A 14,056-nucleotide genomic window follows, 5' to 3' on the forward strand; every position below is an offset into this window, starting at 1 on the left:
GCTGCATGCAGATGTTGGTATGTTTCCAAACAGCTGCATGCAGATGTTGCATGTTTCCAAACAGCTGCATGCAGATGTTGGTATGTTTACAAACAGCTGCATGCAGATGTTGGTATGTTTCCAAACAGCTGCATGCAGATGTTGGTATGTTTCCAAACAGCTGCATGCAGATGTTGGTATGTTTCCAAACAGCTGCATGCAGATGTTGGTATGTTTCCAAACAGCTGCATGCAGATGTTGGTATGTTTACAAACAAACAGCTGCATGCAGATGTTGGTATGTTTACAAACAGCTGCATGCAGATGTTGGTTTGTTTACAAACAGCTGCATGCAGATGTTGGTATGTTTCCAAACAGCTGCATGCAGATGTTGGAATGTTTCCAAACAGCTGCATGCAGATGTTGGTATGTTTCCAAACAGCTGCATGCAGATGTTGGTATGTTTCCAAACAGCTGCATGCAGATGTTGGTATGTTTACAAACAGCTGCATGCAGATGTTGGTATGTTTCCAAACAGCTGCATGCAGATGTTGGTTTGTTTACAAACAGCTGCATGCAGATGTTGGTATGTTTCCAAACAGCTGCATGCAGATGTTGGATGTTTAAAAACAGCTGCATGCAGATGTTGCATGTTTACAAACAGCTGCATGCGGAGGTCAGCGGCTTCCAGCTCATGTGACGAGAGGACTTTATTTTTGGACGCCGCACCATTGTTGTCTGCCCCCCCCCCCCCCCTCCTCCCGGTGTCCTCGGCTCGGGGCATCTGATGAACAATCTGCTCGCTGAGGTGTGACCGCAGGGGCTGATGCAGGGAGAGAGAGAGAGGGGCCAATAGAGAGAGCGGAGGACGGAGAGAGAGAGAGGGAGAGATAGAGAGAGGGAGGGAGGGAGGGAGGCAGGACTCCGCTCCAGTCAAACCCACTCGGGCTAAAAGCGTCTCCCCCGCAGCAGCAGCAGCACAGACGCCGCCGGCTGCGGATCTGCATCTCCCTCCGTGCGTCCTGCAGGTGAGCAGCTGACACGCCATCATCCGCGCCGGCTGGGGGTCCGGGGGGGGTCTGGGGGGGATCTGGGGGGGTCCGGGTCCCGCATGCATGCTGTTAGACCGAGGAATGCAGCTGGAGGTAAACACACGGGCGCATGAGCAGCTGTGACGTCAGAATGCAGATGCCAACATCTGTAATCAGACCTGATGACGCGTGTGTGTGTGTGTGTGTGTGTGTGTGTGTGTGTGTGTGTGTGTGTGTGTGTGTGTGTGTGTGTGTGTGTGTGTGTGTGTGTGTGTGTGTGCAGAAGAGTCCTAAAAGGTGCTCAAATCCGTGGGATTAGAGCTATGTCTTTGGCTTTAGCCGTCGCCATGGCAAAGAGACCGGCCGGCTGAAAGAGAGGGAGAGAGAGAGAAAGAGAGAGATAGAGAAAGAGAGATAGAGGGAGAGAGAGAGAGTCCTCTAAAAGCAGCAGCATCACCACATCCAGCAGCTTCTGCAGGCATCAGCTGTAAAGGTCCTTCAGACGGGTCAACGAGGGATTTCTGAGGAGGTTGGGCTCTTAACTGCTCCGGATACCGACGAATCCAACGAATGATGGAGAAAATAACAACAGATGTTGACGAGAATGGAGTGAACAAGCCTTTCCCTCCGACTTGAAGGAGGTGTTGATGTGTTAAAAGGCTCCCCTGATCAGCAGAGCAGGGATGTAATCTGGTCGTGGGAACGGAGGACGAGTGTCACCTGTTGGCGCCTTACATGTGACGCTGCTCACTGCCTTGCTGCCTCGCTTCGGTTATTCTTAGGAGAACGGTAACGTCCGTGACTCGCTGGCCGCAGCGTTTGCTGACTGATCTTCTTTGTGGCTCTGCAACAACTCGTGACTCTCTGGTGGGAAAACAGGCCGGCCGGAGGTGGTTCTGTTGCTCTAACACTGTTAAAGGATCACACGTCTGTTTATCAGGCCTCGCCGAGGCCTCGGCGGACTCTCCTCGACCCCTGAGGCGGAACAGCGGCCTCCCCAGTCCACCCGGCTACCTGTGTATGGTTTATTGGTTATTGGATTATTGCTTATTGGATGGATCCCCATTAGCTGCCGCCTTGACGACCAATAATCCTCCGGTCCATAAAGTACATAAAATATTGCATAAAGGATAACATCTAAGACATAAATACATACAGTCATACATTCCTAGCATAACTACACTTATAATAAAAACAACAGTAACAACAACAATAATACACATACATGTACATACAAACACATCAGTTATATATGCATAATATAACACTATAATTATACTAAATAGCACTAATAATACCATACATTAGTAATATATTTTCAGTCACTGCTATCATTATAATAATTCTACTAATTCCAATATGAATAATAAATTCCCAGTCGTATGGTCTGCAGCATTAGGTGAACCTTAAGTTGTTTTTTAAAAGTTAATTTGTTTTGTGAGCGAGATATGTAAGGTACGACGGAGTATTAGGGCCAAACTAAGACAAAAAAAATTGGAAATTACAAGAATAAAGTCATAATATAATGAGAATAAAGTCGTAATATTATGAGAATAAAGTTGTAATAGAATAAAGTCGTAATATTACGAGAATAAAGTCGTAACATTACGAGAATAAAGTCGTAATATTATGAGAATAAAGTGGTAATTTATGAGAACTCTAACAGGAAGAGCATCTTCTCCCTGTTTATAAATGAGGAATATTGAGCATCTTGTGAAGTTATATTCATAATATATTTAATATTACGACTTTATTCTCAAAATATTACGACTTTTTTCTCGTAATATTATGACTTCATTCTCGTAATTTTACGACTTTATTCTCATATTATTATGACTTTATTCTCGTAATTTCTTTTTTTTTTGTCTTAGTTTGGCCCTAATACTCCGTCGTAGTGAGGAGGTAAAGAGTTCCAGGACATTATTGAACGATAGATAACTGATTAGTTCTCGGAGTTGGAGGTATCAGGTATCCAGAGCTGCATTTCTGGTGTCATGGTTATGTCCGTCTCTAGTATTTAGTAATTGGTTGAAAAAATATCCAGGTGTCTGATTGAATATGATGTTGAATGTGACCAGTCAGCTGGTTCTGCCGCCGCCTCGCTGGCGTTGGACCAGAATCCGTCACACGAGTCCCACCAGCTCCAACCTGCAGCTCTCCCACCAGGACCTAATCCCCTAATCGATGAGAACAACACTTAGCAGGCGCTAAGCTCCACGAGGCGACCCGTCTGATACCAGCGAGGCGCTCGGTCTGGCTCCAAATCCAAAAATCAGCTTAGCAGCGCCTCTGAATCTCACTAATGAAGCCGTCACGTCGTGTTTGTGCCGAGCCGCAGACGGCGGGGGGCCGAGGACCGGCCTGAGTGAGCCCTCGTGGCGACGGCATCCCCGACCGGTCGAGTCTGAGCGGCAGCGACGGTTTTAAAGTCAGTTAAAGCCCCAGAGGGGCCTGTTTTTTGATGCCGGCAGGTCACTTGGTCATATATGGCTCTGCTGTGACGTATTTGATTGTGTGATCTAAACGAAGAAGAAAACATCACTAAAGATGTAGAACCTGGAGGAGATGATAGCGTTGCTGGGTCTGTGACTTGTTTTCAATATCAAGTTAAAAAATGAGAGAGAGAGAAGCTTCAAGTGGCAACGCTTTTTCATTTTTATTTGTTTGTCTCGGCTGCTGAAAAGTAGGCATGGGCGGTATGGACTAAAAAATGTATCACGATAATTTCTGGCATTTATCCTGATAACGATAAAAATGACGATAAAAAAAATACCAATTCAACTCCACCTTTGTAACTATAAATCTATCACCACATTCAGTCTTTGGAGCCCCCAAAACACTGCTCTTTCTTTCTTTCTTTCTTTCTTTCTTTCTTTCTTTCTTTCTTTCTTTCTTTCTTTCTTTCTTTCTTTCTTTCTTTCTTTCTTTCTTTCTTTCTTTCTTTCTTTCTTTCTTTCTTTCTTTCTTTCTTTCTTTCAGGCTCATATCGTTCTTTCTTTCGTTCTTTCTTTCTTTCTTCCTTTCTTTCTTTCTTTCAGGCTCATATCGTTCTTTCTTTCTTTCTTTCTTTCTTTCTTTCAGGCTCATATCGTTCTTTCTTTCTTTCTTTCTTTCTTTCTTTCTTTCTTTCTTTCTTTCTTTCTTTCTTTCTTTCTTTCTTTCTTTCTTTCTTTCTTTCTTTCTTTCTTTCTTTCTTTCTTTCTTTCAGGCTCATTTCCTTCCTTCCTTCCTTCCTTCCTTCCTTCCTTCCTTCCTTCCTTCCTTCCTTCCTTCCTTCCTTCCTTCCTTCCTTCCTTCCTTCCTTCCTTCCTTCCTTCCTTCCTTCCTTCCTTCCTTCCTTCCTTCCTTCCTTCCTTCACGTACGTTGTGCGTGGATTTAACACAGAACCATAAATCAGCTTTAGACAAAAACGTCATCAACGGGAATTTATCGTTTTTACAGCGAGATGACAAATTCTTACCGTGGGGAATTTTTTTGACGGTAAATCGTGAACGGTAAAATATCGCCCATTCCTACTGAAAAGTCCGTTGGTAGCCGTGAGCAGCTATGAAGTGACAGAGCTCCTGGTAGATCTGGTCGTTCCTTATCACCCGTCTAGATCCCTTTTTAATTCTCTCCTCAGCACCAGATTTATGAACATCTGCACCTCAGAGTTGGATCACCAAACAGACTTCTGATGCTGTTGCTGGTGGAATAAAATGAACAAGAAGCCGTCAGAGTCGCTCTTTCTCTGATTTCCACATCCTGACTCAGACGTCTGACTCCAACCCCCCGACCAATCGGTGGTCTGTAGTGTGATGACATCACAGCCCGACTCAGCCGCTTAGAACCTCGGCAGAATAGTTACAGAAAAGTATCTGCTCGGCACATTAGACCCCTAGTGGGAAAGCGCAAAACCGAGTCAAGGCGAACCGAGCCGAGCTGAATAGGTACTAGTGGAAAAGCGCCATTAGTGAATCCCCGCGTCTCCATTTCAGTCAATCAGCAGAGACCCACACCTGCTCTTCTCTTCCCCCTCGCCTCGTTACGTCCTTCACTTTCTCTCTTTCTTAATAAGCATCACTACGGTGAGGTGGCAGGTCTGGCGTCAGACTCGGGCGATTTAAAGTCAGATTGGCAGGAAGATGGCTGACGATGATGAGCAGACAGATCAAGTGTGGGCATGAAAACAGCGAGAAGAGCTGCTGCCGAGTCTCCCGGACCAACGACGCCACGGCTGAATGTCAACATGGAGGTTCTGCCCTTGTCTCCTGCTCTCCTCTCCTCTCTCTCTCTCTATTCCTGCATCCCTGCTCTGATGGTCGCGGTACAGCAGCAGCGAAAAACAAAACAGCAGCAGGATAACATCATCCCTGCAGCCCTGCAGCCCTGCATCCCTGCAGCCCTGCAGCCCTGCAGCCTTGCAGCCCTGCAGCCCTGCAGCCCTGCAGCCTTGCAGCCCTGCAGCCCTGCAGCCCTGCAACCCTGCAGCCCGGCAGCCCTGCAGCCCGGCACGCAGGCCCAGTGTCGGAGCTAGACTTTTAACCTTGGGGGGGCCAAAGCTATGTCACAGACTATGACAATGAATTAGTTTCTCCAACAATCAATTGCAATTGGAGTCTCTAAATGTTGAAATGTACATATTAAGCACAGGAAATGAGATTTGTGTATACAGTATATACATTTAATTTAAGTTTCATGTTATCAAATCCCCACTGCCAGCCAAAAGAATGTCTGGGCAAATAGACCATTGTAGATTTAAGTTTAATATTGAAACTTTTCAGCTAGTTGACAGGCTAGCTAGCATCTTCACGTTACATTTCATTCAAGCCAACAGAGCATGAATCAGCTAGCTGGCTGATGTGGAAAAAACAGATACTAAAACGATAAACGGATAAAAAAACGGATACTGCAATGCGTTCACGGTAGTATGTGGAAGTGGGAACTGTCAAACTTTAAAGTGTGGCTGTTTATAGTTTATTGCTTTTATACTGCGATTGGTGCCAAGTACGGTCTAAAACAGCTTTTTAAACAGAAATGTGTCACTAATATCAGTTTTTTCCACTGCCAATCACGTGAATAGGGTGTATATACAGCGTTGAATCATACTTCTACTGATAACTTCTGCAACCTACGTTTCCTGAAGGCAACATGACTGAGGAACGTCCCCCGCCTTCTCTGTTATGCTGTCACTCATGATGCCACGCCCCTCTCAGTTGATGCCACGCCCCCTACGCCAGATCGGGGCCAAAAGTCTGAACCTGAAAAAAAAATCTGAAACTGAAAAAAAAGATCTGAAACTGAAAAAAAAAGATCTGAAACTGAAATAAAACGATCTGAAACTGAAAAAAAAAGATCTGAAACTGAAATAAAAAATTGAAACTGTAAAAAAACAAGTATAATAATAATAATATTTTCAGGTTCAAATTTTATTTTCAAATTAGCAAAACTTTTGGCCTTGATTTGGCTCCATAGAGTGGCCGTTGGAAACTGACAGTGGTGATCTGTAGACGTCATGAGATGTAACGTTAACGTTAGCTTGGTACCCGTGGCTTGTAGCAAAAAGATATCTTATCTGAATACAACAGTGATTTTAAAAAGTGACTCATTAGGAAACCACCGTAAAACTTACTTTAGAATGAGGACTTCACTGTCCATCAAGGGTATCCTTCTCCCCCTCTTCCTCTTTTTATTTTGTCGATCTCTTAGCCACTCTCTTAGGCACTCCAGCAAAGATAAACATCTGACACTAATTCAAATCTTCCTCTACTTCTGTGGAGATTCTTCTTCTTCTCCTAATAAGATGGATTACAACTCTTTGTGCTACATAGCGCCAACTACTGTACAGGAGGGACATAGCAGTCAGGAGTCACTGATTTCAAAACCTGGCTCCTTTCAACAAGATGTGCGCGTGCCCTGATATGTCAATCATCTGGGGGGCATTTGGGGGGACCAATCAGATTTCAGGGGGGTCCAGGGCCCCCCCGGCCCCCACTCTAGCTCCGCCTCTGCGCAGGCCTGGCATGCACCGAGTTTAGAAAGTGAAAGTCAGTCTGGCTGAGACGCAGCGCAGGAAGATGCTAATGATTTCTACATCCCATAAACACGTGATTTACTCAAAACAGAATATTATCTCATCATCTGCAGCACTTAAAGTCAACAGATTCCACAAATCTGAAGGAATCTCTGTGTGCTTGGGACGTGTCGTGACATAAAAGCGTGACTCTGATCTCATGAAAGGAGTTGCCGCAGGGACAAAACCATTTCCTGCCATTACATAATAATAATAATACTTTTGTTTCATAGGCGCCTTTCAAGCGAGACGAGGTCAAGAAAGATACAGCAGCAACAAAACAGGACAATGTGATACAATGAAACAGTCAAACAAAGAAACACGGGCAGAATCAGGAACCTTTAAACCGATGTGAGATTCAGAAACGTGAACAGGGTCGGCACCGCGAACGTGAAGCGGGACAGAAGTCCAGAAGCTGAGCGTTCCTTTCAAACATACCTGCCATTTTCAAAATAGTGAAAGTAAAACAGAGTACGGGGATGTTAAATCATCAAGAGTTCTGATTTTACAATCTGAGTCAGTTACAGGCCACAAACATGTGTGGGCGTGGCCTGAAGTCCCTCTCTTTTACCCCTCATGCCCTGGGGCCCCCAGTACCGGGACAAACGTGGGATTTAGGCTTCACTTGTGGGCCGTACATGAAGGCTAATATTTACGGATGAATCATCCCGGGCCGGTTGCTTGTGGGCGTGTGGGGAATTTAACACCGGAGCTATAAATAGGACATTTTAGCTTTAAAGTGAGTTTATAAGACTGAGTTAACAACAGAATCTCTCCTTGGAGATGAATAAAGTTATCTATCTATCTATCTATCTATCTATCTATCTATCTATCTATCTATCTATCTATCTATCTATCTATCTATCTATCTATCTATCTATCTATCTATCTATCTATCTATCTATCTATCTATCTATCTATCTATCTATCTATCTATCTATTCAATTTTATTTATATAGCATCTAATACAACAGATGTTGTCTCTAGACGCTTTCCAGAGATCCAGAACATGTACATGAACATAAATATAATTATAAATATAAATATAAATCCCCCGAGCAATTATTACATAAACAATGGCAGGTAAAAACTCCCATAGTGGGAGAAAAGCCTTAAGCCAAACAGTGGCAAGGAAACACTCCCCTTTAGGAGGGAAGAAACCTTGAGCAGGACCTGGATCATAAGGGGGGACCCTCCTGCCGAAGGCCAGAGTGGGGGAGTCGGGGACCTCTGCAGCACACAGCAGGCAGGTGGAAGCAGCTGCGGGATGACCTGAGGGGGGGGGGGGGGGGGGGGGGGGGGGGGGGGGGTGTGTCAGAAGCACAGCAGACATCAACGTAGGCAGGTGGAAGCAGCAATGGGATGACCGGGGATGGGGGGGGGGACCGGGACCACAGGCCAGAAAGCAGCTCCCGAGGCTCCGGCCTGCAAACATGCACAAAAAAGAGAAAAGGGGGGCCGGCACAAGAAACTACAGGAACGATGAACAAAAACGATAGCTATGAGATATTTATAAAAATGGAAATGGAGAAGAGAGGAAGGGTAAAGGAGAGGAGATGAAGGATGAGAGGCACTGCCCAGCGGATCATGTCGGTGCCCCCCTGCAGCAGAGGCCTATAGCAGCATATCTACCACCAAGCTATATTTGAGACTAACTATTATAGTCTTGTTCTATGGGCTGCAACTATGACTACTGACTCTAACACACTAGAGTTTACACTACCTAGAGATTTACCAACAGCAGCTAGAGGTTTACTAAACACTAACTATAGGCTTTACTAAACAGAAAGGTTTTAAGTTTAGTTTTAAAGGTGGAGGTGGTGTCAGCCTCCTTAACCCAGATTGGAAGTTGGTTCCATAGTAATGGTGCCTGATAGCAGAACGCCCACCCTCCAAATCTACATTTAGATACTCTAAGAACTACGAGTAAACCTGCACTCTGAGAGCGGAGAACTCTGCCAGGAACATAGGGCACTATCAGGTCTTGTAAATACTGCGGAGCTGAGCCGTTTTGGGCTTTAGATGCAAGTAATAAAATGTTCAGCTATCTATCTATCTATCTATCTATCTATCTATCTATCTATCTATCTATCTATCTATCTATCTATCTATCTATCTATCTATCTATCTATCTATCTATCTATCTATCTATCTATCTATCTATCTATAGATAGAGGTATAGAGGTAAAACTAGCAGCGATTCCTAGCCGACACTCAGGGAAGATGCTTCACTCGACACGTTTTCTTCAACAACAGGAGGCTGGATGAAAGTGATCCCCAGGTGGAAGGTGAGGAGGTTAGCCGGGATAAATTATAGATCTGCTCGTTAAATAATAGAGCAGCTGCGGTGAAGGAGCTGCGAGAGGTGTCAGGTCCAGGTGAACCCGGCGCCGCATCACTGCGTCGTCGGGTACCACCTCACCTTCCTGGGAACGGATGTTCATATTGCTCTGGGCAGCGCGTGGGCAGCTCTATGTTTAACTCCCTGGAAGTCGGCGGTGGTGGTTGAAGCAAACATCTGACTGCATGAACGGGGGAGGCATGGCGGCGGGGGTTTCTGGTCAACCCCTGCCCCCCAGGAGAGTTACGGCCCTGGCTAAAGCCTCGGACCGCGTGAAAGGAACCACTATGAAGTTGTGAGACGATTAAAGCGACAGAGAACGGACAGATTCAGCGTTTTCTTTAGATTCCTCCATCTGCTTTAAAGGCCGAGTGAACTTGAGAGTTAGAGCGAGCGGGGTTACAGCCGGGGGGGGATTAAGGGGAGTTAAAGTGCACAGGTTGTTGTTCTGACCGGGGGAATTCCTGCTTCACTGAGGCAACAGGCTCCCGACTCTGAACCATTCAGACCCCCACCAGCCAATGGGAGGCCCCCCCTCCCTATTCTCAGGCCAGAAAGCCAGACCCCACCTCTGTACGGGGCCCCCGCAACCTTCGGGCATCGGGACCACTGCTGGCTGAATGGGGGTGTGGTTCAAACCGCTGTGACGGCGGGACGTGAACTCCAACCACATCTGACTGGACGCCACTAATTGCAGAGCGTTTCAAACCGCTTCTGCTCTTGTTTCTGGTGTTTCTGGTGTTTCTGGCAGGTGACGGACAGTGTTCTGCAGAGAGGCGACTCCAGCGGGTGCTGCATGGGTGTTGTAGTTCCTGGGCTTGATTCATGAGGCCAGAAACTAAACCTCTGCCTTCCAAGTGATTGAAGAAAATAAAGCTAAAAGATCACAATCCTGTCAGGAATAGGTCAACCTACTACCCCCTTTTCCACCAAACCGGTTCCCGGGCTGGTTTTTGGGTCAAGTTTGGAACAGGGTTTTCTGTTTCCACTGACAAAGAACTGGCTTGGAAAAAACGGTTCCAAGGTAGCACCAACTCTTTGCTGGGCTAGAGAAAAGAGCCGCTTAAGTCCTATTAGAGCAAATACGTTGTTGCTTCAACTTTCTCGCAAACGCAGCGACGTAACTGACGTTTGCAGTGACGTAATGACGTGGCTCCCCTTAGCACCCAAGCTATGGAAAAGCTAACCGGTTCTCAGCTGGTTCCCAAGTTGAACGAGTTGTGAACCAGAACCAGCCCTGGAACCGGTTTGGTGGAAAAGGGGTCATAAGAGACCACAGTCATGTGCAACGTTTTAATCTAAAAAAGTACTCAGGTTTTCAGATGACTTCATGGTCCATCCATCACTTCAAAGTGACCAGGTCCCCCTTCCAGACAAACCAGTTGGTCAGACCTGCCCCTGAAAGGCGGGTAAACCAGTGGTGGTTGGGTATTAGTTCCACAGGGATCAAAACTCGGACATCTGCACCTTTCAGATCCCACATTGGCTCTACAGTCCTGCTAACGCTTCGCATCGCCGGGTTTCAGCTTAGTCGGGGGGGTACTTAGTATTGCCCACATGTTTTGGTTGTCATGGGGGGGGGGGCAACATTTGCAGATGCAAAAGAAGAACGTGTCAATTCAATTCAAATCAATTTTACTTATACAGCGTCTAATACAACAAAAGTTATCTCCAGACGCTTTCCAGAGACCCAGAACATGAACATAAACCCTCGAGCAATTATTACATAAACAATGGCAGGTAAAAACTGGTCCTGCTCAAGAAACCTTGAGCAGGACCAGGATCATAAGGGGGGACCCTCCTGCCGAGGGCCAGACTGGTGGGTCAGGGACGGCAGCAGCACAGTAGGCAGGTGGAAGCAGCAACGGGATGACCAGGGGTGGGGACCGCAGGCCAGCACGCAGCTCCCGAAGCTCCGGCCCAATCATCAAGTCCAAGGTTGGGGTGCAGGGTCGGGGAAAGGTTGAGAAGGGGCAGGGCCAGGGAGAGAAGTCTTGACGGACAAATCTCTCCCCCGCCTGACCGGGCCGTTACCCTGCCCCTCTCACTCCCACGCTGCAGGTTCCGGTGTTGTGCATTTGTGTCACCGAGTCTTGTCCTCTTTCTTCCAGGCCAGGTTGTGGATCCAGACGAACCCGCCTCAGGGAGCAGAGGGATGGGGACCAACATGTGACGGTCCACGTCCCCGTCCCCCCGACGACAGCATGCTCCGCCTCCATGGGACCATGACCTTCCTCTTCTGGTACCTTTTGCTGCTGCACCGGCGGGCCCTGGCCGACGAGGAGGCCCTGTGGGGCCCCACGCCGGGGAGGGGAACCCCGGCCGAGAAGAAATCCGGCTCCTACTGGTGGACCCCCTCCCTGCCCAAGCTGCCGTCCCTCCCCTCTCTGCCGTTCGGCATCCCTTTCTACGGCGGCTCGGACGAGGCCGGCGCCGCCGCCGGGGGACTGGCGGAGCTGAACCAGACCGGATCCGGAGACGTACCCACTTCTGAGGAGTCTCAACCGCCAACGATGAGAACTGAGTCACTTCCCCGGAGGACTTCAGCTTCAGCTCAGAGCGACAACGAGGCCGTTGTTTCCTCCACAACTGGCTTCTTCAGAAGATCTCCATCTACCAGCACCGGTACCAGCACCAGCACCGGTACCAGCGCTTCTGCACAACCGAGCCCACTACCGAGCGCCACAGGAGCACCTCAGCTCGCCACGCAGAGCCCCCCAGAGGACACTCCCTCCACAACCCCCCCTGGAACCACAGCTCCCACAGCCCTGACGTGGGTGCCAGTCCAAACCCGGACCCGAACCCCAGGGCTAGCGGTTGCCACGGTGACCGCCACTCATGTTCTTAGGACCGCCTCCTCAGACGCCACCTTTCAACCCCCTGTAGATTCCTCGACTGTCAAACAACCGTCCCCGACTGTCCCCCCCCTCTCAGAGGAGGCCACGGGGTCGGGGGCGGGTCCCACTGAGACCCGGGAAGACCCGAGCACCTCAGGGACCGGGACGGGGGATCCTGAGGAACGGGCAGGGGTGGTCTCCACCTCCACCAGGATCGATCGTAAACCGGTTCTGGACTCCACAACAACCCGATGGGCCGCCCGTCCCACAACCAGAGGTAAGCACCGCCAACCCCGGCTGGACCGGGTCGATAGATGTGATCAATCACGTGCAGGCGGGTCACGGTGATCGGTGGCGTCTCTCCCCCAGGAAGCCGTCGGAAGGTTTGCATGAAAAACGGATCTTAAATTTGGGATCAACCTTTAAGTGAAACGGGCTTGGGGGGCTTGGCCTAACGAGACCATTACGGCGCTTTTCCACTAGAACCTACTCAGCCCGACTCGCCTCGGTTTGGTTCTTTCCCACTAGGGGTGTAACATGCCGAGTAGATACTTTTCTGTAGCTACTCTGCCGAGGTTCTAAGCGGCTAAAGCTTGAGTTATGGTTCTGCGTCAAAACGACGCCGTGCCTACGGCGTGTGGTTTGCGCCGACGGCGTCACTGACGCCGTCACTGATGTGCACCTCCCGAAAATTGTAGCTACGCGTCGAGGCGACGCAGACCACACGCAGACCGAGAGGGCTGTGATTGGTTCGCTTGGTAGCAACGCATTTCCGGTTTCCGGTTAGTGAAGCAGTCGTGAACTTTCAGCGCTCTTTTCTTCGTGTATATGTGATTTTTTTTGTTTTGGTTTTTTGCACAATAGTGATCCTTATCTCTTTGATTTGCTGTGACCGGAAAAAGTTGGATAAACCATTCAGGAAAAGATTGCGAATTAGCGGTCACAGGGGGTACTGCACCTCGGCGAAATGGAGTGACGGAGAAGTTTGAAGGGTTCACGATGGCGTCACGGTGACGGCGTGTGCTCTGCGTTGGTGTGACGCAGAACCATAATTCAGGCTTTAGTCGGGCTGTGATGTCATCACACTACAGGCCACCGATTGGTCGGGGGGTTGGAGTCAGACATCTAAGATAAGATAAGATAAGATAAGAAATCCTTTAATAGTCCCCCAGAGGGGAAATTTCCAGATTACAGCAGCAAAGTGGATAGTGCAAAACACAAGAGGCATCAATATCACACAATAATAATAATAATAGAAAAACACTATAAACAGTATATACAATAGTAATAATAATAGAAAAACACTATAAACAGTATATACAATAATAATAATAATACAAATAAGAAGGAGAAAAAAAAAATAGTAATAAAATAAAAAAAAATACTAGTATACAAAAAGAAAAACAGATGGATATTTACAGATGATATTACAGGATATTTACAATACCAGAGAATGGTATTGCACATTTTTGTTTGTGGTCTACTGTGAGCAGTGCTGGTTGTGTAGTCTCACAGCTGCAGGGAGGAAGGACCTTCTGTAGCGCTCCTTCATACACCTAGGGTGAAGGAGCCTGTCGCTGAAGGAGCTCTCCAGCGCTCTGAAGGTGTCCTTCATGGGGTGGGAGTCCTTCTCCATCATGGATGACAGCTTAGCCATCATCCTCCTCTCTCCCACCACCTGTACTGTATCCAGAGAGCAACCCACGACAGAGCCGGCCCTTTTGATTGTTTTGTCCAGCCTCCTTCTGTCTGCAGCTGTGATGTTGCTGCCCCAGCAGACCACTCCGTAAAAAATGGCTGATGCCACCACAGTGTC

At 47.8% G+C, this 14,056-nt stretch overlaps 1 protein-coding gene across 2 annotated transcripts in view; it reads left to right on the forward strand.

Moving 5' to 3' along the window:
• The first annotated feature begins 929 nt into the window (after positions 1-929).
• prrt4b (proline rich transmembrane protein 4b) overlaps positions 930-14,056 on the forward strand; it is a 38,143-nt gene continuing 25,016 nt past the window's right edge. The window contains exons 1-2 of one of the 2 annotated variants that reach the window (XM_061714596.1): positions 930-1,006; positions 11,515-12,517. In XM_061714596.1, coding sequence (XP_061570580.1) covers positions 11,608-12,517 — 910 coding nt within the window. In that variant the 5' untranslated portion in view covers positions 930-1,006; positions 11,515-11,607. Of the gene's footprint in view, positions 1,007-1,462; positions 1,539-11,514; positions 12,518-14,056 lie in introns of those variants that run through there. The other variant, XM_061714597.1, reaches the window with a different exon arrangement.

The sequence above is a fragment of the Cololabis saira genome, chromosome 23 (assembly GCF_033807715.1).
Source record: "Cololabis saira isolate AMF1-May2022 chromosome 23, fColSai1.1, whole genome shotgun sequence".
In the NCBI taxonomy this organism is placed as follows: Eukaryota; Metazoa; Chordata; class Actinopteri; order Beloniformes; family Belonidae; genus Cololabis; species Cololabis saira.